The 25272-nt window shown below is 52.4% G+C and overlaps 2 protein-coding genes across 3 annotated transcripts; both read right to left on the bottom strand.

Annotated features, from left to right (window-relative positions):
• Positions 1-5208: 5208 nt before the first annotated feature.
• Positions 5209-13510, bottom strand: ABCF3 (ATP binding cassette subfamily F member 3). 2 transcript variants are annotated; one of them, XM_004038098.4, is made up of 21 exons: positions 13362-13510; positions 12988-13135; positions 12767-12846; positions 12204-12250; positions 11886-11983; positions 11664-11786; positions 11240-11506; positions 10806-10886; positions 10659-10718; positions 10503-10559; positions 10370-10392; positions 10204-10259; positions 9890-10090; positions 9716-9792; positions 8604-8648; positions 8392-8524; positions 6972-7060; positions 6765-6856; positions 6427-6559; positions 6209-6296; positions 5209-6121 (listed from the first exon to the last, which is right to left on the bottom strand). In XM_004038098.4, exons 1-21 carry the CDS (start codon positions 13432-13434, stop codon positions 5963-5965), a joined length of 2130 nt encoding a protein of 709 aa, XP_004038146.1. In that variant the 5' UTR covers positions 13435-13510; the 3' UTR covers positions 5209-5962. The 2 variants fall into 2 exon arrangements, with proteins under 2 accessions (XP_004038146.1, XP_030865047.1); XM_031009187.3 differs by lacking the exons at positions 11664-11786; positions 11886-11983; positions 12204-12250; ... (1 more) ...; positions 12988-13135; positions 13362-13510 and adding an exon at positions 10977-10983 and having other exon boundaries at positions 11240-11470.
• A 2039-nt stretch (positions 13511-15549) lies between these two features.
• AP2M1 (adaptor related protein complex 2 subunit mu 1) lies at positions 15550-24913 on the bottom strand. The gene is made up of 11 exons (XM_004038101.4): positions 24683-24913; positions 22568-22684; positions 20512-20777; positions 19391-19473; positions 18658-18793; positions 18416-18557; positions 17827-17946; positions 17595-17730; positions 17394-17491; positions 16775-16886; positions 15550-16161 (listed from the first exon to the last, which is right to left on the bottom strand). Exons 2-11 carry the CDS (start codon positions 22639-22641, stop codon positions 16027-16029), a joined length of 1302 nt encoding a protein of 433 aa, XP_004038149.1. The 5' UTR covers positions 22642-22684; positions 24683-24913; the 3' UTR covers positions 15550-16026.
• Between the last annotated feature and the right edge of the window lie 359 nt (positions 24914-25272).

Below are 25272 nucleotides of genomic sequence, written 5' to 3'. Positions count from 1 at the left end.
TGGTCCTCCTGCCCCTGCCTCTTCAATAACTGGGACTGCAGTTCTGCACCACCACATCCAGCTACGCGCATGCTTTCTGATGCCTGGTTCAGCAGACATGGAGGCTATGGGGGCTGTCTTGGGGTGATCATCGTGAGGATGGCCTGGAATATTTATGTGCATGTGTGTAAGCATGTGTCTCAAGGAGGCTCCAGGCTGCTGACCCCAGAGCCAGCTCTCTCCTTATGAAATAACACCTCTTAGATCCATAAGACTTTACAAAAATTTTTATTCTGTTTACACAGGACCTTGTCTCATTCAATCCTTCCAATTACCAAAAGAAGCAGGCAAGACAAACTGTTATACCCATTTTATGAGTTAGAATGATTTACTCCAAGAGAGGTGCACTTGCCTAAGACCATCAGCTGTAGAGCTGGGCTAATCCCAGTGCATGACTCTTCCATGAATTGTGTGTTAATTATTTATTTATTGAGAGAGGGTCTTGCTCTGTCCCCCAGGCTGTAGTACAGTGGCATGATCACAGCTCACTGCAGCCTCAACTACCTGGGCTGAAGTGATCCTCCCACCTCAGCCCCACAAGTAACTGGGACTACATGCACACACCACCACATCTGGCTAATTTTTGTATTTTTTTTAGAGACGAGGTTTTGCCATGTTGCCCAGGCTGGTCTTGAACTCCTGGGCTCAAGTGATCTGCTCACCTTGGCCTTCCAAAGTGCTGGGATTACAGGTGTGAGCCACCGTGCCCAGCCCTATTTATTTCACGAACAACTAACTACTCACTGACCACCTAGCATGTGCCAGCCACTGTCCCAGGAACTCCTACTCACCGGCTTGCTCTCCTGAGAGAAGTGTGTTCAAGGCCCCTGCCCCTGCCACTAAGGATGAGTTTTAAGTGATGGAATTAACAAGCCACGACTCTTCTGCACATTAAAAGGCAGGTGGCAGCACAGTGTGGCAGTTAAGAGCTGTGCTCCTTGGCCGGCCGCAGTGGCTCATGCCTATAATCCCAGCACTCTGGGAAGCCAAGGCGAGCAGATCACCTGAGGTCAGGAGTTCGAGATCAGCCTAGCCAATATGGTGAATCCCTGTCTCTACTAAAAATACAAAAATTAGCTGGGTGTGGTGGCGCTCGCCTGTAGTCCCAGCTACTCGGGGGGCTAAGGAAGGAGAATCGCTTGAACCCGGGAGGTGGAGGTTGCAGTGAGCCGAGATCTCACCATTGCACTCCAGCCTGGGCAACAGAGTGAGACTCCGTCTTGAAAAAAAAAAAAAAAAAAAAAAAAAAGTCGGCCAGGCGCAGTGGCTCATGCCTATAATCCCAGCACTTTGGGAGGCCGAGGTGGGTGGATCACGAGGTCAGGAGATCGAGACAATCCTGGCTAACACGATGAAACCTCATCTCTACTAAAAACACAAAAAATTAGCCGGGCGTGGTGGTGGGCGCCTGTAGTCCCAGCTACTTGGGAGGCTGAGGCAGGAGAATGGCATGAACCCGGGAGGCAGAGCTTGCAGTGAGCAGAGATTGCGCCACTGCACTCCAGCCTGGGCAACAAAGCGAGACTCCGTCTCAAAAAAAAAAAACAAAAAACATACACACACACACAAAAAGTCAGCTGGGGGTGGTGGCACACGCCTGTAATCCCAACTACTGGGGAGGGTGAGGCAGGAGAATCCCTTGAACCTGGGAGGTGGAGGTTGCAGTGAGCCAAGATTGAGCTACTGCACCTCCAGCCTAGGCAACAGCGAGACTCTGTCTCTCTCTCCTACACACACACACACACACACACACACACACACACACACACACACACAAAGAAAAAAGAAAAAAAGAAAAAAAAAAGAGCTGTGCTCCAGAGTCAGACTGTCCTTGAGTCCCAGCCCTGCCATCCAGTATGTCAATTCCCTGTATTTCCTCATGCACAAAACAAGGGTATAATTATGCCAGTCATATAGGGCTGTTGTAAGGATTGACTGAGTTAATATAGGTAACGCAATTACAACCCTGCCACTACACAGTAAGAGTCCAGCAAATATGAACTGCTACAATTTTAAAGTTCCTTAGCATTGTCTTGAAACAAGGGGAAGTTAAAACAAAACAAAAAAAAGTTCCTGGCCGAGCATGGTGGCTCACACTGGTAATTCCAGCACCATGGGAGGCCAAGGCAAGCAGATCACTCGAGGCTAGGATTTCAAGACCAGCCTAGGCAACATAGCGAGAACCTGTCTCTACAAAAAAATTTAAAAATTAGCAGGGCGTGATGGTGCGTGCCTGTGGTCCCAGCTACCGGAGAGTCTGAGGCTGCAGTGAGCTAGAATTTTGCCACCACACTCCAGCCAGAGCCACAGAGTCAGATCCTGTCTCAAAAAAAAAAAAAAAAAAAGGCTCTTTTAAGGTTGGGCGCGGTGGCTGACACCTGTAATCCCAGCACTTTGGGAGGCCAAGGCGGGCAGATCACCTGAGGTCAGGAGTTTGAGACCAGCCTGGCCAACATGGTGAAACTCTGTCTCTACTAAAAATACAAAAATTAGCCAGGCGTGGTGGCAGGCGCCTGTAATCCCAGCTACTCAGGAGGTTGAGGTGGGAGAATCTCTTGAACCTGGGAGACAGAGGTTGCAGTGAACTGAGATTGCGCCACTGCACTCCACTCTGGGTGACAGAGTGAGACTCCGTCTCAAAAAACAAACAAAAAAAGTCCTCTCCCAAGGCCATGCTCCTGGTGGCAGCTGGCACCCAAAGGCTGAGCACTTGAGCAGAATGGAAGCCTGACCACCTGCCCTGACTTAGAACAACTCTGCAGGGCTAAGCTGGCGGAGGCGCACACTGGGCTTGCATTGCTGCTCAACCTCTCCCTCTGCTCCAGTCTGTCTCCTGGGCCTGCTTTCCTGGGTGTTGATCCCAGGAGCAACCACAATAAATGCCCTGCATGTTGGCCTCTCCAAGCCCCTTCCCAGGGAACCCAACCTGTGACAGGCACAGCAGATGCAGAGATGACTAAGCCACAGTCTGGCCTTCAAGAATGTCAAGGCCAAGTGGGAACTGCGATCTCATGCAGCTCGCTGGGGTTAGCACAAAGTGCAATGAAGCCCGGTTGGAGGGGCTGGAATTGAGGGAGTCCAGGCCCTACTGGGGACCAGCCAGGTTGCCCACGAAGGTGTTGGTGAGTGTGGTCTGGCCAGGAGAAACACGGAGACCAGGATTTCAGTGAAGAATCTGTGGACTGAGGCCTAATGTCAGCAGAGCAGCTCCAGAGTCAGCAGCTGTGGAAAGACAGCCCCCCAGCTAAGTGGGGTTTGCGAGTGAAGAGGAGGCTGCCGTGATGCGCAGTCCAGAGTGAGCAGGAGTGACCTCCCACTCTTCCACGCCAGGTTCCTCTCTCTCCCTTCTCTGTCCTGTGCCTTCCAAAATGGAGCTGGCTGACACCACGTTTTCCATCCTTCAAACCAACTATCTTCTGCTGACTCCCCTCTCACCTCCAAAAGCTAGGCCTTTCTCAGGGCCTCCAGTTCCTTGATCCCGCCTCTCTGAAGTCCTGCAGCACCGGCCCGTATTGCCATACATGCAGGCTGCTCACACGACTTTCATGGAATCATAAAATTGGAAGCCACCCCGGAGGCCCATCTAGTGCTGCCTCCTACCTCAGGGAGGGCCCTTCTCTACAGCCTGGCAGGGCCGAACAGTCCCACTGACTGGGAACTCTCAGAAGACAGCCTGAGCTAGTCACTTTCCTTCCTTTGAGCCCAAACTGATCTATCTCTGGAGTCACTGATTGAAATATCACTTCTTTTCCCATATGATAGTCCTTCAAATCAGATGGTCACACAAGAGTCACTTTTTTGAGTGCTGATACATTGTTCTTGTCAGCAAATCCTCACAACAATCCTATAAAGAAACCAAGAAGGTGCTCAGAAAGGTTGAGGAATTTGCTGTGGCTACCTTCTGCTACCAGCTGTGGTTATTTCTGCTACCAGCAACACAGCTGAGATCTGATATTCGACTCCAACTCGTGCTCTTGAAGCACAAAAGCAGATTTGGCATCACAGAACCCTCCAGACGCATTCCCAAGGACTCTAAGGAGTTGAGAGAACTCCTCTAGGGTTCACTACTGGTGAGGGGCTCAGAGGCTGGACGCCTGGCAAGCAGGCAGGCATGATCCTATAACGGATGGCTCCCTGATACACCCACCTGCAGGTCTGAAGTTGGAAGAGAATTATGAGGGCTGTGAGCAAGCTCTCTGGAGTGCTGAGCTAAGGGTGCCCATGGCCACAGACATGGGAGCAAGGATGCTAAGGAGGCAGGCACATTAGTGGTCCTTCTGCCAGCTTCACCAGTCCACAGAGCCTTGCTGTCTTTATCTTCTTTAACCCCCGAAACAGGGCTCTCTTCCTGACGACCCATACCATGCTACCCTCAGCAGCTCAGAGTTAAGATTCTTTGGTCAAGCTTTTTTTTTTTTTTTTTTCTTGAGGAGTCTCGCTCTGTCGCCCAGGCTGAGTGCAATGGCACGATCTCAGCTTACTGCAACTTCCGCCTCCCAGGTTCAAGCTATTCTCCTGCCTCAGCCTCTCGAGTAGCTGGGACTACAGGCATGTGCCACCACACCTGGCTAATTTTTGTATTTTTAGTAGAGACGGGGCCTCCCTATGTTGGCCTGGCTGGTCTTGAACTCCTGACCTCAGGTGACCTGCCCACCTTGGCCTCCCAAAGTGCTGGGATTACAGGCGTGAGCCACTGCTCCTGGCCTGGTCGAGCTTTTTGACTACAATCTGCATGAAGGCAGCAAGTTCTTTCTGCTGACTTTGTTGTCACTGAGAGCAACGCAATATGTCTGTTTTATTTTTTTCTTTTGAGAGAAGTGGTCTTGCTAAGTTTCCCAGGCTGGCCGCAAACCCCTGGGCTCAAGCAATCCTCCCACCTTGGCCTCCCCAACAGCTGGGACTACAGGTGCGTACCACTGTGCTCAGCTCAAATGTCTCTATTTTAACGTCCTCTGCATAACAATGACATATAACAGCTAACTCCTCAAGAAATAATATTTATAAATGATACTACCTGTGTTCAACATCTCTCCCCTCTTAAAGATTGCTTCATTTGAAAACAAAGTGTTCTATGCCTTCCTGTTAGACCCTGTCCTAAATTCCCTATTTCCCAGGCCCCTCCTATATGGTTAGAGGAAATATAAAGAACACGCAATCACCCAAGCAAAGTGAGGACAAAGATGGTTTCTCTTCAGTGCTGAGTCTAGAGAGCAGAGAAGCAGGGCAAGCTGGAGCCAGATACGACTGGAGAAAGCAGCTGGCCACGTGTGAGGCCAGGTTACACAATCAGTTCAACTGCCCATCAGTGGGGGCTGTGATGACAGAACCCAAGACCCCTTCAGCTGAGGCTGAGCCCAGGCTAGGGCTAACAGCACCGCAATGATGCCAATACACTGCCCTTCATTCCACTGGCTCAGCCCACCCCACGGTCAGGCAGGCAGATGACCTCCATGCCAAAGCAGCTTGACAATGTCTCTTCTAGAGGCAAGGCTGGTGCTGCCATTGCTTCCTACACGTGAGGGATACAAGTGCCACATGAAAACGCCAATCCGAGAGTCCACAGCCCTCAGTAGGAGGCAACCACTGCCCAGGGAGCAGCAGACATGAGGCAAAGGAGACGCGGGGAGAGATTTAATTTACATAGCAGCCACTTGGGGTCCAGTCAGAGCTGGGGCAGTGGGGGAATCTATAACCCCAGAGGGTACCCCCCAGACCCCTGCCCCCGGGAGACCAGTCCTCAGCAACCCTTGGATGGGCTCCCAAGGTTGTGCAGAAGATGCTCCAGTCAAAAGGAGAGAGACATTTGGGAATAAGGCTGTCCCCAAGTTGGGGGAAGTCCACGGCCTGGAGTGGTGGCCTACGTGGTGGCCCAGGGGTCTGAGAGACCAGTCCATGTCCTGGGCGAGTCCTCAGCCTGGTGGCCCTAGAGGAAGCCTTCGCGGCGGAACTGTTCCTGGAGGAGGGCGCGGTACTGGTCAAATCCTCCTTCCACACGGGTGACACCGCCTCCTTCACACACCCACAACTCCCGGCACACCAGCCTGATAAAGCGCTCATCGTGGGACACCAGAATCACACCACCCTGAAAGACAGGAGAGCAGGAGGTGCTCAGGGGGACACAAGAGGCACTGAGGCCTGGGAGGAGTGGTCAGGGTGAAGGCACACTCACCCTGAAATTGTTGAGGGCACGGCCCAGAGCCTCGATGGTCTCCATGTCCAGGTGGTTTGTGGGTTCATCCAGAATGTAGAAGTTGGGGCTGGAAGGCAGAACCAGGAAGGTGGGCAGTGAAGGGGTGCGGTGAGAGAAAATAAAGCCTTCTGATACAGTTTTCTACTGGGCAAGAAGGGGAAATGGGAGGGGAAGAGCTCTGGAAAATGAGGCCTCACCAGGGCATAGTCATCTGAGCAAAGGCCACTCGGCTCTTCTGGCCCCCAGACAGGCTGGCAACAGGACGCATGGCCAGTTCTCCGGAGATGCCATACCGACCCAGCTGGTGACGGTACTCCTCCTCAGGCCGCCCTGGAAAAGGACTCCCCAGATCAGGTGGCTTCTTGGCCCAACACCCTCCCTGTGCCCTCCAGCCACACCTCCAAGTCCCCATGTCCTTCCATCTAGGCTTGGCGGGGCTGCTCTGCACGCACCCCAAGGCAGGCCTAGCTGCCGGGGTCAGCCCCAGCCCTCTTCCCTACTCACACTCTTCCCCCCACTCAAATCCCTAACTCACCAGGAAACTTGCGTGCCAGCAGTTCCACAGCACTGACGTTTAGGTCCAGCTGCTCCACATGGTGCTGGCTGAAATAGCCAATCTTCAGATTCCTGCAGGCAGAAGCCGAGGTGGAAAAGCAGACAAAGGCAATGGCCACGAAGGAGCGCAGGCAGCATGGGTGCCTGCAAATGTGCTCATGGGGGCAGGGGTGTGGGTGGGCCTGACCTGTGAGCGTGTCTGATGCCCCGAACAGGTGCCAGGTCCCCCAAAAGCAGCTTCAGCATGGTAGACTTCCCAGCCCCATTCTCTCCAACCTTAAGAAACATGAAAATGTCATACAGTGTGTGCCAGAAAAATAAATACAGTATGTTCTCATTCATATGTGGGCACTAAAAAGTGTTGAGCACATAGAAGCAGAGAGCAGAGTTGTGGTTACTAGAGGCTGGGAAGGATAAGTGGGGAGGAGGGGAATTGAGAGAGGGGTTCGGGAGAGGTTGGTTAGCTGAAACAAAATTGCAGCTAGATAGGAGGAATGGAGGAATAAGTTCTAGGGTTCTACAGCACTGCAGGGACGCTACAGTTCACAATGACAGACTGTACATTTTCAAAAAGCTAGAAGATTCTGAATGTTCCCAACATAAAGTGATAAATGTTTATGATGAATATGCTAATTACCCTGATTTGATCATCACATTGTATACATGCATGGAAGTATCACTCTGTACCCCATAAATATGTACAATTATGTATCAATAAAAAGAGCAGCGCTGTGTGTAACACAGAAGAGAAGGAAATTAGAAGGGGTCCCAGACAGTCCCCAGTCCCGATGACTCCTTCAACAACCAAAAAAATATTTTTAAGGACTCTAGCCGAGCACGGTGGCTCACGCCTGTATTCCCAGCACTTTGGGAGGCTGAGGCAGGCAGATCATTTGAGGTCAGGAGTTTGAGACCAGCCTGGCCAATATGGTAAAACCCCATCTCTACTAAAAATACAAAAAATTAGCTGGGCATGGTGGCGGGTGCCTGTAATCTCAGCCACTCGTGGGGCTGAGGGAGAACTGTTTGAACCCGGGAGGCGAAAGCTGCAGTGAGCCAAGATTGTGCCATTGCACTCCAGCCAGGGCAACAGGGCGGGACTCTGTCTCCAAAAAAAAAAAAAAAAAAAAGAACTCTACAGAAAAATGCATATGCTAAGGGGAGCAATACTTGAGTATTTGCTAAGTGCTGGAGACTTACTTTTCCCAAGAACCAAGTGAGGTAGATGTCAGCGCCATCTTAAGAGTTAGGAAGCTGCTTGGTAACCAAGCTAGGAAATGGCATAGTCAAGATCCGAAGTCTGACCCCGAAGCCCATGCTCTCTCCTCAATGTCTCCAGGTTTAGAAAACTCAGAACCGAGACCAATAAGGTAAAGCACTGCTTTAAGTATTTTTAAAACACTATACACCAGGCTTTTCCTCCCTGAAGAGCAGCGCTGTGAGGCCAGAGGACAGGGCTAGTGTAAGTCCTGCAAAATCCTTAGCCCGGGCCCTCACTCCTGTTCCATGGACCTCGTCCCTTTACAGCCTGAGGATCTAGGCCAATCCACACCACACACTTAGACAGGAGAGTCCCAGCTCGCAGCACAGAGAAACAGCAGCCTTACCACACAGATGCGAGACTCGAGATCAGCAGACACAGAGAGGCGACTGAAGATGACGTGCTTCGGATCGTAGTAGAAATCCACCTCATCTAGCTGCAGAATTGGCGGCGAGAACTTCTCAAACCCATCAGGGAACCTGCAGGAGGTAGGGGTGAGGATGTGGGGGCAGCTGGAAGCAAGCAATTCCCCACCAGCCCCACTGGCCCAGCACTTACTTCATTACGACCTCTGATTCCTTGTCCACAGGCTTCAGCTCAGGCCTGGGAGAAGAGATGAGGTAGACTAGATTTATTACTTAAAAAAATAACTCCCTGCACGAGTAATATATGTTCAGAAAAAACTTAGAAAGGGCTTGTACTCCTACCACTCAGGTATCATTACTTTAGAGTCCATTCTTCTCATTTACTGTATGCTAAAAAATAGAATTAGGCTTTTTGTGACTTTTTATCCCCAGTTACTATATTGTGATATGTTTCCACGTCGCAAACATCTAAGCTTTATGATTTTAAGCTTCCTGCCAGCACTTATAGAAAGGGCACTTCAAAGTTAAACTCCCAATGCACATTATCATTAGTTATTAAGGAAATGCAAATCAAAACCACAATGAGCTATCACTTCACAGCCACTAGGATGGCTAAAACTAAAAAAAAAAAAGTCAATAACAGTGCTGCCAAAGACATGGAGAAATTGGAACTCTCATCCCTTGTTGGTAGGAATGTAAAATGATGTTGTTGCTTTAGAAAACAGTTTGACAGTTCCTCAAAACATTAATTTGGAATTACCAGGTAACCCAGCAATTCTGTGCCTAGGTACACACCCAAGCAAGCTGAAAACATATGTCCACACAAAAATTTGTACACCAATGTTCACAGCAACATTATTCATAATAACCAAAATGGAAACAACCCAAATGGCCCCTCATGACTCAATAAACAAAATGCTGTATATCCACACAACAGAGTATTATCCAGCCACGAAAAGAAATGAAGCTCTGACGCACGCTACAACATGGATGAGCCTCACACATGACGCCAGGTAAAAGACGCCAGGCACAAAGGTCATATTGTATGATTCCATTTATATGAAATGCCCAGAATAAGCAGATACATAGAAGCAGAAACAGAAAGTAAATTAGTGGTTGCCATGTGCTAGTCAAGATTAGCCCTCCAAGAACAGTGTGGAATACTCTGCTTCCCAGCAGAGGAGGAAGTCACAGTTGGCTTCTAGCGAAGGGGAGACCTAGAATGGTAGGGCAAGGGTGGCCTGCAAATGCGGAAGGAGACGAAGAGAACAGGAGTCAGGCCCTGGCCAAGGATGCTGTACTCACAGCTTCTCCAGCATCTTGAGTTTACTCTGCACTTGAGAGGCCCTGTTGGCATTGTAGCGAAACCGGTCAATGAAAACCTGCAGGTGGAGGAGTGTAGGCATTGGTCAAATTCCCCCACTATCGCCCACTCTGGAACCCCTGGGATGGGACCCCCAGCCCTGCCAGGCCCCACACCTGGATGTGCTGGCGATACTGCTGCTGTGCCTCATATTCACGCTGCTGGTTGAGCAGCCGCTCCTGCTTACTCTTGATGAAGGTCTCAAAGTCTCCCCGGTAACCATCTAGCCGCTGGCTGTGCAGGTGGATGATGTCTGTGGCGATGGCATTCAAGAAGTTGCGGTCGTGGGAGACGACTAGGATGGTGGAGGGCCACGTCTGAGGGGTCACAGGACAGCAGGCCCGGTTTGGGAGGGCAGTCAGTTCTCAGGCCCCCAGATATCTTGGAGGCCGCCTTTCCCCAACACACTCCAGCACCCACAGGCACTCACCTGCAGGTAATTCTCCAGCCACAGGATGGCCCTGACATCCAGCATGTTTGTAGGTTCTGGAGAAGCAGGGGAGCACACACTTGGGATTGAAGGGCTGGAGAACTAGGAACTTGGATGCTACCACCCCTGCCCATCCTAAAGTCAGGGTGCCCCATTTCAAACTCACCATCTAACAGCAGAAGATCTGGCCTATGAAAAAGAATACATGGCCTGAGGTTTTAGGTCAGCAACTCATGCCACCTCCCAAGAGCTAAGACCAATCTTCCATAGGGCTTCATACACTGGCCCAGAAGACTCACCTAGCAAAGAGGGCCCGGGCCAGGGCCAGCCTCATCCTCCAGCCACCTGAGAACTCCCTAAAGAATGATAGAGTCACATTATGGGTGGGTGTTCATCAGGGCAGGAAGGGGCTGAGACAACAGGGTTCAAAGCCAAGAATGGCAAGGGTCACTCACCGGGTGGGCTGCTGCTGCATTTTAGGGGTAAAGCCAAGCCCAGCGAGAATGACTGATGCCCTAGTAGAGAAGAAATCGAAGAACTCAGTTGGAACAGTCCACAGAAGGGAAAGGAAATCTGAAGGAGGGAGGGGGAGCTTTAAATACCTGGCAGGTGCCTTGTCAGCCTCAATCTCCTCCAGTTTGGCATAGATTTCTGCCAGCTCTGCAGCTTCAGAGCCCTCCGCCCTGGAGGGAGGAGAAACAGCAATTGGCCTAAGCGGGGGCAGTCTAGGAGGATGTCCTGCACCCTATACCGCTGGAAAGGCCATTGGCTACCTTGTGGCTGGAAGAGGAAGAGAATACAGGAAGGGTTTGCACAGTGCTCATTACCTTGGGCACTATGGAAATGGGCACTGTGGAAAGAACAAGAAAGGGCAATGGGCACTGTGGAAAGAACAAGGGCTTCTGAGTCCCAGAGTGCCAAGTTCTAAGCTCTGTTGATTACTAGGATGTACATGCAAATTATGGATTGTTCCAGGATGGCAGGCGCTCTGTAAGCGACAGCGGCTGCTAGTTATTCCCTAGCCGGGAGTCCTCACCTGCCAGCAGCAATCTGGGCACTGAGCTCCCGCTCCCTCCGTAGCAAATCCTCTCGCACACTGTCACTCTCCAGCACACTCTGCAGGGCAGGAGTGTCATCTCCAGCAACCTCTTGCTCAACGTGCAGCAGGGAAATGTGGGCTGGAACCCGCAGACTCCGGGTGGCCAGCATCTTCAGTAACGTTGTCTTCCCCAACCCATTCCGCCCCACCAGCCCGTAACGGCGGCCCCATGCCAGGTTCACATCCGCTCCAGCCAGCAGTACTCTGCAGGAGTGGAGAAAGGAGACCAAAGATGCTCTAGAAATAGGTGCACAGCAAGTTTAACGACAAACCTAACATTGTTTATAGCCCCGTTTCACCTCTCCAAATTGTCCTCTAATTAGAAAAAGAAAGCCAACCCCTGCCACCACTATTCCCTCACCTATCGCCAAAAGACACATCAAAGTTCTCAATTCGCACATCATAGGATTTGTTCTTGCCAGATGATTCCAACCGACTCTCCTTTCTGCTGCCTGCCTGGCTGGCTGATGCCTCTTCTAAGACTCTTTAAAGGGAGAAATGGACAGCTCTTAGTGCTCCCCACCACCTTCTGTCCAGGCAAAAGCTGCTCTGCTCTCTTCTGAGCCATGCTTCCCCCACTCACAGAGGGTTGCTGGTCTTGAGCGTGTCCTTCTCTGAGCGCTTCTCCTGCTTTGCCTTAAGTCGAGCCTCGGCCTTCTCTAACTTCTTTGCATTCACTGTCTAAGGGTCCAAACACATCGACTTCACTCTCGGGTGTAGGCTCAGAAAGGAACCCCAAGAGAGAACATCTCGAGTAAACCCTCTTAACTTACCCATGATGAACAGACTCAAAAGCTCAGGAAAAGACATAGTCAGAAATCCCCCCAAAAGATACTCCAATTAGACAGTCAACTCCCAACCCCATCACAGACAGTCCCCTCCCTTGCTTCCTCCTCCTCACCGAGGACTGTTCCCTCTTTAGCAGTCCTGGAAGTTTGGTTCCACAGTCTGTAAGCGATAAGAAAAGCAGTCACCTTCTCCCTGAGGGAAGGGAAACTAACATTTTGAGTGACTAATATGAACAAGGCACAGACACAGACGTTTTCTACAAAACCTTATAATACTGCAGATAGATGGCTATTATCTTCCCTGCACTAAAAACAAAACAAAACAAAACAAAACTCACGTAGAAGGATACAGAGGCATAGACGAGGCTGGGGACAGATAACCAACTCTTACAAGATCATGCAGCTGGTTAGCAAGTTGCAAAACTGGGGGTGAAAGCAAGTCTGTCCAGCTCCAGGCTCTTACGCTTCCTACCCTACCCAAGAGCTGGGAGGGAGAACCCTCCAGCCTCCTCCCCACCCCCATCATGGGTTCTTCTGCCCTCGGTAAAGACATCAACTAGCTCCTACAACCTTGTCCTGTGGAAAAGACGTAGGAGCCCTAAGCTGCAGGCAGCAGATGGTTGGGGGCGGAGAAAAGCACAGGGGGGCAGTTAGTTCAACCTCCCCTCACTCTCACCGTAGTTCTCCGTTATCTTTGACAACTGGATAGGGGCGTCCAGTAGCACCTGGCTATTTCCCTGGCTTTGCGGCTCAGCCCTATGTGGGTAGGGATAGAAAGCGCAGAGTTAGGAGTTGAGGGAAAAGCTCTATGGCCATCAGATCTTCTTCCCCCACCTCTTGTCTCCGGACCGTTCGCCGTCCCTTCTCCCCCATCAACCCCTACTCCCTGGCACATACAGACGCAGAGTGTTGTACATGCGCTGGCACACGGCCCTGATGCCCGCGTCATCCTTGCTGTCCCCGGACACCTCTTGCAATAGTTCCCCTACAGCTTCCACCAGGTCATCCACAGACTCGAAGTCCGCGCTGCCGCTGTGCAAGACGCCTGGGCAGGGCGTGGTAGAACGAGGAAGGTATCGGGTAGGGTGGACACACAAGCAGTTTCAGTCCCCAGACAGAGGCCCCAGTCCAGGCTCCAGACCCAACCAGCCCCCGGGACAAGAGGTCATGCAGAGGAGAGGCCTGGCAATAGTCCCGGGCACGACGCTCGCTTAGACTTTCCCCCGGCCTCCACTTCGGTCTCCCCAGCCGGCCGATTCAGTTCTGCTTACCGGTCACGTAGTCGAAGACTTGTCCGTCAATTTCGGGGAACTCGCTCCGCAGGATTTCGGCGCAAGTCGCCATGTTCCACTCAGGAACCCGTCCGCGCAGTCGCTGTGAGACCCCGGCCTAGGCCCGCCCCCCGCCCTGCCCCCGAAATCTCGCCCTTCCTTGCAAGGCGCATGTGTAGCGGTGACGCAAGAAAGGAGCGGAGTGCCCGGAGCCCGGTGGGCGGGGCGAGCGGGGCCTTGAGGAGAGGCGCCGAGTCTGCGCCGGAGCCGAGCTCTCTGCGCGTGCGCGACACCTTTTCCGCTGAAAGATTAGCCACATGTGCGGTTCTCGCTGCCTTCTGGGAGGTGGAGTTCCGGGAGCGAGGGGTGGGGCAAGGGCTGGGAACTCAAGGTTTATCGGGGCCGCGAGGCACCCGTGGTCTGGCGGGTGGGAGCCTCCCAAGAGGCAGGCGGCTGATAAAGCACTTTGGCTTTGCCAGGTTTTATGCGCTCCCTCGAGGCGCGTCTGCTGCTGGTGCGTACCCAGTCAGGCCCATTTTGGAGCCTGCCCAGAGCTTTGCTGACTCACCCCGGTCCCTGACTCTCAGAAGCCCCCGCTCAGTGCTTTGCTTTCGCGGGTCCCCAGACCCTACGGGCTCCTCAGCCTGGTGGCCAGCGCCACCCGCCTCCCCGCCGCGACCGCCTTTTCACTGTATAATTCAGCCGACCTTTGTGAATTAAGCCCATTCAGTTCTTCCACCACCCCAGGGCACGACCAAATCCACCGCCAAAGGGCAAGAAAACCAGGACAACGTGGCCTGTATAAATTATTCCCCACCTACACCCTGAGCAGACTTCTCTGCACTCAATAAATGCCAATAAAAGGCTATTTCCTTTCACCGATTCCCTCGGGAAGTTAGGAATTTCCTCCAAAATGATGCTACTGCTTTATATTTAACGTGAATATTCCTCCAATTGGTCTCTAAAAGTGGCACCGAAAATTACATTACCCATTCATCCCTTTGGATTAAACATTGCCATCATGAGGAATCAATCCCGATATTGAACCATTTTACAGGAAATACAGGTAAAGAGGAATATGTTAAGTGACTTCATGGGGACAACAGGCAAATTCTGATGGGGTAAACTACAGAACTCTGGTTTCTTCGACAAAATTGCAAGACCTGAAGGGAAACATCAATTTTTAAAATTTGAGAAGCATTAACCAACCACAATGGACCTTATCTGGAAAAATGTGATAAGACACCTGGTTAAGTGAACACAGACTGGATGTGATATTAAGGAACTGGCCACGCATTGATCACAGTTGAAGCTGGGTGATGAGACATGGAGATTCATTATATTCTTTTTTTTTTTTTTTTTTTTAGTTTGAGAAGGAGTTTTGCTCTTGTTGCCCAGGCTGGAGTGCAATGGCGTGATCTTGGCTCACCGCAGCCTCCACCTCCTGGGTTCAAGCGATTCTCCTGCCTCAGCCCCCGAATAGCTGGGATTACCGGCATGCACCACGACGCCCAGCTAATTTTGTAATTTTAGTAGAGACGAGGTTTCCCCATGTTGGTCAGGCTGGTCTCAAATTCCGGACCTCGGGTGATCCACCCGCCTCGGCCTCCCAAAGTGCTGGGATTACAGTGTGAGCCACCGCGCCCAGTCCATTATATTATTCTCCTTGCAAATCTTTCCTCCTACCACCCAGTCAGCAAGATTTGGGAAGCTTGGGTAAATGATGGAATTAAAAGGTCAATTTCTTAGCATGGCTACAAGACCAAATGTAAACTTCACACTTAATGTATGCTTAATCTAATTAGAAAACATCTGCCTAAGAATTAGAGAAAGAGCTGGGTGCTGTGGTGGTGCGTGCTTGTGATGCCAGCTACTCCAGAGGCTGAGGCAGGTAAGATCTCTTGAGCCTAGGAGTCCGAGGACCAGGGGGAATAAAAAGGAGCTAGGGAAAGAATCTATCCCCAGGGTACTGGGGCCCGCTGCGGCTGCTTGCCCTTGAGGCTTTCTTAGAGGAGCCAGGAAACCTGGGCCCAGAACCCACAAGGATAAGGGCTTGGATGGCCCAGGAGGGGCCTAACTGGGACAAGACAAGGAAAGAGCCTTTAGAGTATTCAGTACAGAAAACTGCGGGGAGAGCAACACCAGTTCCCTCCCCATGTAGCTCCCACATCAACACTAAGCCAGCAACTCCACTCTACAGAGTTTATTGGGTTTGTAACTGGACGAAGTCACACGTGTACAAAATGAAGCTCACACTATCCCAAAGCAGAGTAGGGACTGAGGCCGGGGATCCATTACTGGCCTTTGGGGGAGCTCTGAGGTGAGGGGCAACCAACCCTCCCACTCCAGAGCTGTGGCCACAGGGGTGGGAAGGAAAGGGAACCCACCTGACTTTGGTCACAGAACTCAGAGCCTGGCATTAGGCCAGGACAGACAGGTGGATGGGAGAGCAGGAGCCTCAGAACTCCCCTGCCCAGGGAGCCCAGGGGCTGCTCCACCGGTCCCACTTGCAATGTGCTTGGCCCAGACCTAGACTCAGGGACTGGTGCAAAGGGAAGGCAGCAAAGCAGGAGGGAGGAGACACTGATGTGTGGTGGGGGAGGGAGCGGCACCTGGACCTGTGGAGGAGGGTGGCTGGGGAGGTGGGCTAGCTGCCTAGTGGCAGCTAGCAGCGAGTTTCATAAATGCCACTGCGGCCAATGTAGCGCACCCATTTGATGACATCATGGTCGCTGTAGTTCAGCTTCGGTTCAAACACCTTCAAGTAGCGCACCTTGAGGCCAGAGGGCGCGAATGGCACCTGGGCAAGGAGAGCTAGTTAGAAACGTGGCCTTCCTCTTACAGCCGCTCTCCTCTGGGAAGTCCCGTTGCCCTGCCCTACTTCATCTCTACTACAGGTGTTTGAATGGCTGGGGTCCTGAAAGAAGCTGGGGCGGCGTGGGACCTTCTAAGAGGTGACTAAAGAAGAAAGCCCTACCTGTGACACCTTGAATCAGTTCCTTTAATCAGCAGGAGACAGCAACCAAAGAACTGCTTTAGAACATACTTATCCTGCTCAATATTATGAACTTAAAAATAAGGTGGAGAAAATTATGTCTAACATGCGCAAAGCAAAGTCAGCCCATTATCCTGTCTGTAAGTAAACTTTGTGTCTTACCTGGCATTTAAACAATCTAAGTTTTTTGAAAGAACTGTGTTAGGACAAGCCGAGAGAAGTAAAAGATTTGCCTCATTACGAATAGTAATTTCTACTAAGAGGCTTGAAAGGGGAAGAATGGATCTATGAATTAAAGCCAGTTCTTCTCTCTAGGCCTCAGTTTCCTCACCTCTAAGGTGCAGCGCTTTATCGGAATGATCTCTAAGAGGTCTTCCAGCATACCCTGGCATGACTCTAGGCCCCTCCTCTGCCATACCTCAAAGTTCATGGAAATGGGGGGTCGAGCCCATTTCTTCTTGTCGTTGGTAGGCAGAAGCTCAATCTCTGCGCTGATCTGCGATTCCTTCATGCCTGCCATGCGCTTGATCCTGGGAACAGAGGGACAATGGGCAGCCCATTGTGGCTTGGAGGAGTTTCAAGGGCAGTTGCCCATTTCAAGCAAGGAGAGAGCCCAGGAGCTTGCAGGAGGTGCCAGAACAAGGAGGAGTGGTCAGGACCCTGCTACCCACTTGCTATGGAAACTTGGGTCTGCTTCTTTAGAACAACAGGATGCAGTTTCTGCCTAGACACTAGGGCATGCTATCGTTTGCTTTGTCTGCTTCACAGATGCATTACAGAGGCAATGTATTCCCTTGTAATGTATACATTACAGAGGGAAATGCCAAAGCATCTTAAAAAATAAGCACGTGCATGAACCCAAATGCAGGCGTGTACATACTCACATGGAGGTATAAAGACTGACAGTACAAGCAGAGGCTCCTAGAAAAGCAAACAGGCACACTCCCCTGCCCCTCATTCAGAAGGATCAAAGCTGAAAACAAGAGGGTATACTGGGATCTTGAGCCCTGCTGTGGCCTAATGAAGGAAAGACTCACTTCCACACGATGGCATTCTCGCTGGCCTTGTACTTGGCCTTCCCCTTCATGCAGATCACCTGCACCCCACTTGTGTTCAGTGGGGTTGGGATCCTCACCTAGAAGTGACACACCTGTCAGGGAGCTCTGTCAAGCTGTGACATCAGCTACCTTTATTCCTAGGGACAAGTTCTTCCTCCTCCCTGAGCCCCCTGTCCTCACCTCAATCTTCTGAGCCAGCAGTGAGGGTTTAAAGTTGGACTTGATGACCACCTTGACCTCCAGTTTGGTGCGTCCCACTTCTCGCACTAGCGGGATCACCCGGAAGGGAAGGATGATGTCCTTGGTTGTGCGATACCTTAAGGGATGGGAAGCAAGGTTACCAAAGAGCTGACCCGCTTCCTCTCCCCAATCTGCCAGCAGCACTAGCTGCCTCCTCACACCCCAATGGCACCTCATAAGCTCAAACTCTCCATCTGGCGGGATAAAGCTGATGCTGCGTTCAGAGTCAAACTTGCTGAGTCGCACACACTGGTGGAAGGTGCAGTCATCAATGGCAATTGATTGCTTCCCGCTGCAAGCAGGGGCAGAAGAGGTCTCGTTGGTACAGGAGAATGACAGGTGTCATGCTGGGAGACCACTCCACCCCAGGCTGGCACCAGAGACTATGAAAAGCTGCTAGAATGCAGCTTTGTGACTCGGAGGTCTGCCCCAGAGCTTGGGATGAGAGGGAAGCCTTGCAAGCTCATCTCTTGGGGCTCCTTCTGCTAGGGACCTGGGTGTTTCAGGCACACTGGGCAGAGGCTGTCAGTATGTACAGAAAAGGCCTTGGTCCTAGGGACCAAACAAAGGGGCTTGCTCTCTGAGGACGATCCCCTCATCTCTCGTAGCACTAATGTCAAGAGTGAACAGCCAGGCTTACCGTCAGGAACAGAGTTTGCAATTACAGTGGGAATGAAATCCAGAAGAAACTTGTGGTTCACTAGACCCCACTGAGCCCTCCAAGGGACACCCTCTCCCACCAGCTCTCCTGCCTCAGGCACCTCTTGCTTGTTTCATCAGCTGTGCCTTTGCCCTGCTTTTCAATAACAATCTTGTCATTCATCCCAAACTTGCATTCAGGCATGCCACTCAGGTAGCTCTTCATCACCACCCGGCCCGACACATGGGCACTCAGCACCTGCCCTGGTGATGGAACAGATAAATGGGGAGCAGCGGAGTCAGGCAGGCAGGCCCAGGATCCTGCCCTGGGCCCCCTCCAACTTTGTCGGGAGAGGGACCTCACCTTGTGGGGACATAAGCAGGTTCACACTCTCCAGCACATCCAGGAAGAGCTCATTCCGGCGATACTTGATACCCTCTCGCCGCCAGCCAATCTGCCCAGTCACCTGGCTGGTGATCTGTGACTGCTCTTCTTTTGTCTACATGAGGGCAGAAACAAACAGCAATGGCCTCACTCCTCTGTCCCTTTAATCATCCTGTCTCTATCCCCACTCCACCCTCATTCCCCATCCCTTCTAGTCCCCACCTGTAATCCATTTTCCCCTATAAGCCCCAAAGGGCAGGGCCTGGAGAAACAAAGCAAAGCTGCAAGGGTGGAAGCTGAGGGAAGAGCTTACCTGATGCTGGAGGCCGCAGGGCCAACGAGGTGCCCACATGAAGCAGCAAGGGAGGCAGAAAAGGAGGAGAAAGCTATGAGGCTTGGATCCTAGAGGAGAGGGCCCAAGCTCGCTCCTCCTGAGGAACACCAGGCCTCAAGACCAGGCCTCCTCCCCCACCCCTCAGTGCAAAAGGAAACTGCTTGAGCTGTATTCCTGGTAATAGAGATGCTGAATTGGCTGCTCCTGCAGTGGGAGGACCACACAGAGCAAAATAGGCCTGCAATCATGGCAGGAGGCTCAGGCCAGCACTTCCTGTCATGGGAGGGCTCATGAGTCAGCTCAGACAAGGCTCAGGGGCCAGCTGAGATGAAGGGAGACTGGACTCCACCCTGACTATAGTCTGCACAATTCAAGTACCTGACTCTTGATGCCCTGTTGCGTGATGAAGGTTTTCAGCGCGCCTGTCTCGGAATTCTGTGGGTAGCCAAAGTCTAGAATCTCTGCAAAAAGAAGGGAACCATCAGCCCCTGGACAGAGCTTCTTCATTCCAGCCCCTACTTGGGCCTACACATCTGACCGGCACAGCTCCCAAAGCCCATGTGGGATCATCCACAACAAAGTCTTCTAGCTTTGTAGCATTTATTCTGTGATTTGTGCTTTACAGGAAAACAATTCAAATGTTTGATTTTTTTCAAATAGAGAAATCAAGGCCAGGCGCAGTGGCTCATGCCTGTAATCCCAACACTTCGGGCGGCCAAGGTGGGAGAATCACTTGAGCCCAGGAGTTCAAGACCAGCCTGGGCAACATAGCGAGACCCAGCTCTACAAAAAATAGTAAAAATGAGCCAAGCATGGTGGCATGTGCCTATGGTCCCAGCTACTCAGGAGGTTAAGGCTGGAGGATTGCTGAGCCTAGGAGGTCGAGGCTTCAGTAAGCTGCATTTGCACCACTGCACTCAGCATAGGTGACAAGAGCAAGACCCTGTCTCAAAAAAAAAAAAAAAAAATCAATAGAAGAGTCACATGGCCAGTGGGTGGCAAGTCAAGAAGCTTTGAGCCGTTTTCTCCAGAAAATAGACATTGGGAAGGTGGAAGTATTCACCTTCTCTTAGATCACACTCTACAGAGGAACAGAGATAACAGTGCACCCCAAGAGGCTTGTAATATCTCACTCTCCCCCAGGCTCTGAAGCAGCTGCTGAGATGGAAAACTGGGTGGACAGTTAGTGAACTAAGGTCCAAGCCACAAAGGAAAGAGGATGAATACAGCAGGCTCAGCCACCAAACCTGAGTCAGGTTCCTAGCCCCTTGGAAGACCACCTGCTGGCCTATTTCTGCGTTCTACTTCAGACCAGCCTTTAGGTCTGGATGTGAACTGGCCTTCTGAGGGGCATAGAGATCCTAGCCCAAGAGACCAGATACTCAGGAAAGAAAGTTCAGAGTGTACCAGAGCCTCGGACCTACACCCACCTTCAGGCCAGGCCCAGCTTGGTTCTTTCCCACCCTACGCCCGCTGCCGTGCCAGCCCGCCAGCCTCACCATCCAGCAGCTCATATATGAGCACAAAATTGTTCTTGATGTTTTCCTCGCTGATCTTGCCAAAGTAGGCAGCCATCACGTCACACATCTTATAGAGGAATTCGAAGACCATGGCAGCGTTGACATTCTGCTTGGTGACTGCTGCCAGCCAAATGTTGGACCGCTTAACGTGGAAGAAGCTGGTGCGAGCAATGTTGGTGACGGGGCTGCGCACCTGCTGCCGGGCATGGATAACATTGACCCGAAAGGCATCCACTGCGTTCCTCCTGAGGGAAAAGAGTGCATAGGGCCTGCTCAGCACCCAGGCGAACCTTACCCCATAAGGATCAACCACAGCTGCTAACAGCCCCACCCTCCTTTCTGCAGAAGTCTGACACACACACTCTAAAGAAAGCCAATGCCTAAACCACTGTGGTGGTTCCCTTCTTATGACTCCCTGTGGAGGCGTGGGAAGAGTGCCTGAGCTGGGCTAGTGTCTAAAGGCCACAAGAAATAGGGAAGTCAACTATTAAGGCTGATGTAACCTTAATAAAGTGAGGTTCATCAGGTTTAGAGACAGATATTCTTGACTCCCAGGGCTGGCCCTAATTTCCCAGCTTTATCTAGCTTCCCTGTAAGCTCCCAGGTCCAGGACAGAAAGAGACACTGCTTCTTCAGTCCTCCCGCTAGTGATCCCACCAGTGGGGAGGGCCGACTCCTCCAGATGTTAGACAAAGCCAGCATGGCTTCAGAAGTCACAAAGGAGGGAGAAGTACCAAGGGGCCATGGAATTGTGCTATCCATTCTTGCCCAGGATCCAACTCCAGAGCAAGTTGAGGGAATGAAAAAGGATGCAGGAAAACGATGGGGGCAGGCCCCCACCCACCTGTACCTGGGCAGCAGCTTGAGAGGCCGCTTACCTATTGCTACGGCAGCCAATGAGATGGGATGAGAGAAATGACGCCAGCAAGAAGAGGAGAGTGACAGCAACGAGAGAGAGGGTTAGACACACAACACACCGGGAGGGCAGCACACACCGTGAGGCAGAAGCAGACAAGACAGGCAAGGCGGCGTGTGACCTGGCCTTGGCTTGCCCAGTCCATCCAAGGCAGGAGGGCGTCCGGGGTGGGGGGTGTAGCCAGCCAGGTTCAGACAGGCCAGGCCTTGCCACAGCTGCAGCTCTAGCTCATGCCACACCACCAGCCAATGGACAAACGCCCGCAAGGGCCAAGCCAGCCCATCAGCCAGGGAGCCAAATGAAGAGCACTGCCACAGGCCCATTCTGTGACTTTATCTCAAGCTCTCTGAGGAAGAAAAACAGGCAGCAGGAACCAGAGGAGCCTACTCTTTAGCGCCTCGGAGGCTAGGATAGGTCCCTTCAGTCGCAAAGAACAAGGGCGTGCAAGGGGGCGCAGAATGAGAAGGCAGGCTGTGGCTCTGTGTGAAGGCCCAGGATATGGAGCTGCTCTGGGTCTACTGAGAAGGTAGCATGGCTTCCCTGCCCTCCCACAGTGACCCAGAGAGTGCCTCACGCTTCCTCCCAGCCTCTCCCCAGGGAATGGCCCAGAGGAACTGAAGACAGCTGAGTCAGCAGCCTGACGACTCCTGAGAAAGGGAGCAGGAGAGGACTGGGCAGCCTGGAGGGGCTTTCAACAGAATCCAGTGAAGGCGTCTGATACGGGAAGGGCTTCTGAGAGCAAGGCTTAGATGGATTAGTGCCTCCAGCGTGGCCACTAACCCCACCCACTGGAGACATTTCTCCTCCTCCTCAAAGAAGGAATTCACCAGCCTGGGCAAAGGCACTGTAACTAGAGAAACAGGATGCAGGAAGGGAAGGAGTTCCTAAAGCTGTGGGACCATGCCATTCCACAGGTCCCACCTAGGGGCTGGCAGGCTGGCTGCTGGGCCAAAACCACCAGACCTAATGGGAGCCAGGCTACACTAGCTGAGATTCCAGGGTGCAGCCAGGGGTCAGGGTGGCCCAAGTCAAGCCAATGGTGGGAAAAGACCTAATCCTGCATGCTGGGGCTGGGGGGCTGGAGTGGTGGGGCACAGCTGGCTCCGCCAGGGGACTCACCCGATGTCATCTCGGTAGACTCGGGAGATGAGCACCTCCCCCTTGTGATTATAGATGAATAAGCCTCCAATCATGGCGGCAGATCAGTCTCCGCGGCCCATCGCTCTGAGAACAGACCTAGGACAGGCGGGGGCAGGGTAAAAGAAGACCTCAGAATCGCTGCCAACATCCCCTGTGGAGCTGTGCAAGTCACTGGAGCTTTTTTCCTGAGTCAACCCTTTAGCAAGTGACCCTGCAGCCCTCCCAGACATGCCCCTCCCCTCAGCCAGGCTCCAGTTCCTGTTTATTCCACACTAGATGGGAGAAAGAAACAGAGAGAGATTAGGCCCAGGATTCTAAGGCCATTTTGACCCTCCCTTTCCTGGGGCTGAGCATCAGTAACCCCCGCCCCCTCTTCCCAGCACTGAGCTCAGGAATGATCCTTTTCGGCCCCCTCCTGTGCAGACTCTCCGGCTCCCGCCAGTGACTCACTAAGGCTTGCCTGCCTGCCTGCTTGCCTGCGGCTGCAGGAATGGCTGTAGGAATTACTCCAGTTGGTTCAGGCCTGGGGCCCCCAGGCATAACCTTTAGAGCATCCAGTCTCTTGGGCTCCACTACCCTTCAGAGAAGGTCGCAGGGCCTGAACTTCCGGCACTCTAATTCACAGAATTCAAACATTCCAGGAAAGGGTATAAGGAGAAGAGAAGGGAGCCCTTAGGCCCTAATGTGGACCCGGGAGTGTGGCTTAACCTCTTCCAGGCAGTGGAATAAGCAGGCAAAGGGCACAGGAGGAAGGTCCTAGGGCTGGCAGACTACACTTCCATCACCCAAGCTGCTTATTACAGTTATTTCTGATTACCACCCCCCTTTCAAAAAGCTCTGGAATGCAATAAAAATAAGGACTGGGGAGTGGGGGTGGCGCAGGCTCATAAAATTAAGAAATCCTTCCATCTGAAATCGTGATTCCAGGCCCATGAAGTAACTCATTTCTGGCCTGGGTGCCTATAAGCAAGAAGCAGGGATGTCAGGATGCCTGAATTATCCAAATTATTTGCGTCAAATTAATTTAGACTGTTTGAGAAAAGGCATTAATTTGGTTTTAGATTTCCTGGATTAGCCCTGGTATTAATTTCACAGGGAATACTTTAGAGGACTTTTCTAAACTGGAAAATAAAGCCTTTTCCTGTGGCTGTCAAGGTCTTCCAGAGGGGTGAGCGGTCTCTCAAGGTGGTGGACTCATCCCATCCCTCAGTCCCAAACAGGCTGGGAGAGGAGATGCAAAATGGAGGTAGAGCCTGGGGCAAAGAACCAAGTCCACAGGTATCGAGTGGTAGGTAGCGAAGGGCACCCGAGAACCAGCGGGGGTCTTGGGCAAGAATGTAACATTTAGTTAAGGGGAAAGACCTTCAGTGAAAGCCAGGCAGCGTCCTCAGGTGAGCCCACAGCAGCAAACTGGGCTGGTGGAGTGCACCTAAAGGTAAGGGTTTCCAGTATGGAAAAGGTCAAGGCTTTAAGAAGGAAAAACCGGCCGGGGGAACTGACAGTGGTGAATAAGGGAAAGCTGGGGAGACAGAGCCTGCTTGGGGTTCAGGTGCAGAGTAATGAGAGGGTGGTGGGCTTTTCGCCTTGGGGAGGACACTGTGGGAAAAGATGGTGCCATGGGGGTGCGGGGGCTGTCACAGGTCTAAGGAAGAAGAGCCGCGGGGTGCCACTGAACTAAGAGGAGGGGGCGCCGCATGGCGTGAGACCTGTCACGGTGCAAGGCGGCGGCACAAGGGGGTGTCACTGTCCTACGAGACGGGGAAATTGTCCTTGCGCGGAGGGGTAGGGGGTTGGCACGATCCTAGGGAGGGGGCGCTGCGCAGCGTTCCTGCTCTGGGAGGATTCCAGGCGGTATCCCTCTCATGGGAGGCGCCAGGCGGGTCAGGTGGAGGGCACCGCTCCCCGCCAGCCCTGCAATCGCGCCCCGGGCGCCCCCGCCCCACCGTCAGCTAGCTCCCGGGTCCGAAGGCTGAAGCCACTCCCGGGTGTGGGCAGCTTTCCGCCAGCTCAGTGCAGGGCAGGACAAAGCTGCGCGGCGAGGCAGACGACCCGCAGCTTCCTCCCCCACGCCATAAGGCCAGATCCTCGGCTCACCTGGTGTCCGCGGCCCCCTGCTCTGCCGGCCCGGCCACTCTCCGGATCCCAAGATGTCCGCCCGCCCCCTGCTCGTCTGCCCGCTGCCTCGGCTTTCACCGCAGTGCCGCCGCCCCGCCCCGGCCCCGGCTGCGCGTGCGCGCCGGCGTCTAGCGCCGACTACAAATCCCGTCAGGCCTCGCGGCCTCCTTGCTTGCAATTTGAAGCTCTCTAGGTTTAGCAAAACTACAACTACCGACTGCCTTCGAGAAACCGCCCCCGCCTCAGGAAGGAGTAGGCGTGGCCTTAGTCGGCCCTACCAGAAATACACATTCCAGCATACACCGCTCCACCCGCCTCATTTTTTTTTTTTTTTCACTGAGCGCTCTGGGAATTGTAGTCCCTGCACTTCCTCCTGTTCCTATTTGTGTTTTGAAGAGCTTCGGGATATTAATGCCATTTGTGGAAGCACATCTGTTAAGCCTTGGATTGCTGTAGGCCTTTTCTGTCTCCAGAGTCCCAGGACTGACTGTCCTCACTTTACACACAAATAAATACAACTGGGCAGTAGAAGTGTTTGTGCTGAATTTACTGCTTTCTAACACTACCTC

This window comes from Gorilla gorilla, chromosome 2, assembly GCF_029281585.2.
Source record: "Gorilla gorilla gorilla isolate KB3781 chromosome 2, NHGRI_mGorGor1-v2.1_pri, whole genome shotgun sequence".
Taxonomy (NCBI): Eukaryota; Metazoa; Chordata; class Mammalia; order Primates; family Hominidae; genus Gorilla; species Gorilla gorilla.
The sequence above is the reverse complement of the archived record's forward strand: the minus strand, read 5'-3'. Positions and strand labels throughout refer to the sequence as shown.

Bases quoted from the DNA above. Each gene is read 5' to 3' on its own strand.
- AP2M1 (XM_004038101.4), bottom strand. From the start codon at position 22,641: ATGATTGGAGGCTTATTCATCTATAATCACAAGGGGGAGGTGCTCATC. The intron at 20,778-22,567 runs GTGAGTCCCCTG...CTTTTCCCTCAG, and splicing joins GTCTACCGAGATGACATCGG to GAGGAACGCAGTGGATGCCT. The intron at 16,162-16,774 runs GTATGGCAGAGG...CTCCTTGCCCAG, and splicing joins CCATTTCCATGAACTTTGAG to GTGCCATTCGCGCCCTCTGG.
- ABCF3 (XM_004038098.4), bottom strand. From the start codon at position 13,434: ATGGCGACTTGCGCCGAAATCCTGCGGAGCGAGTTCCCCGAAATTGAC. The intron at 12,847-12,987 runs GTATGTGCCAGG...CTACCCACATAG, and splicing joins ATGTACAACACTCTGCGTCT to GGCTGAGCCGCAAAGCCAGG. The intron at 9,793-9,889 runs GTGTGGGGCCTG...CTCCACCTGCAG, and splicing joins AGTATCGCCAGCACATCCAG to GTTTTCATTGACCGGTTTCG.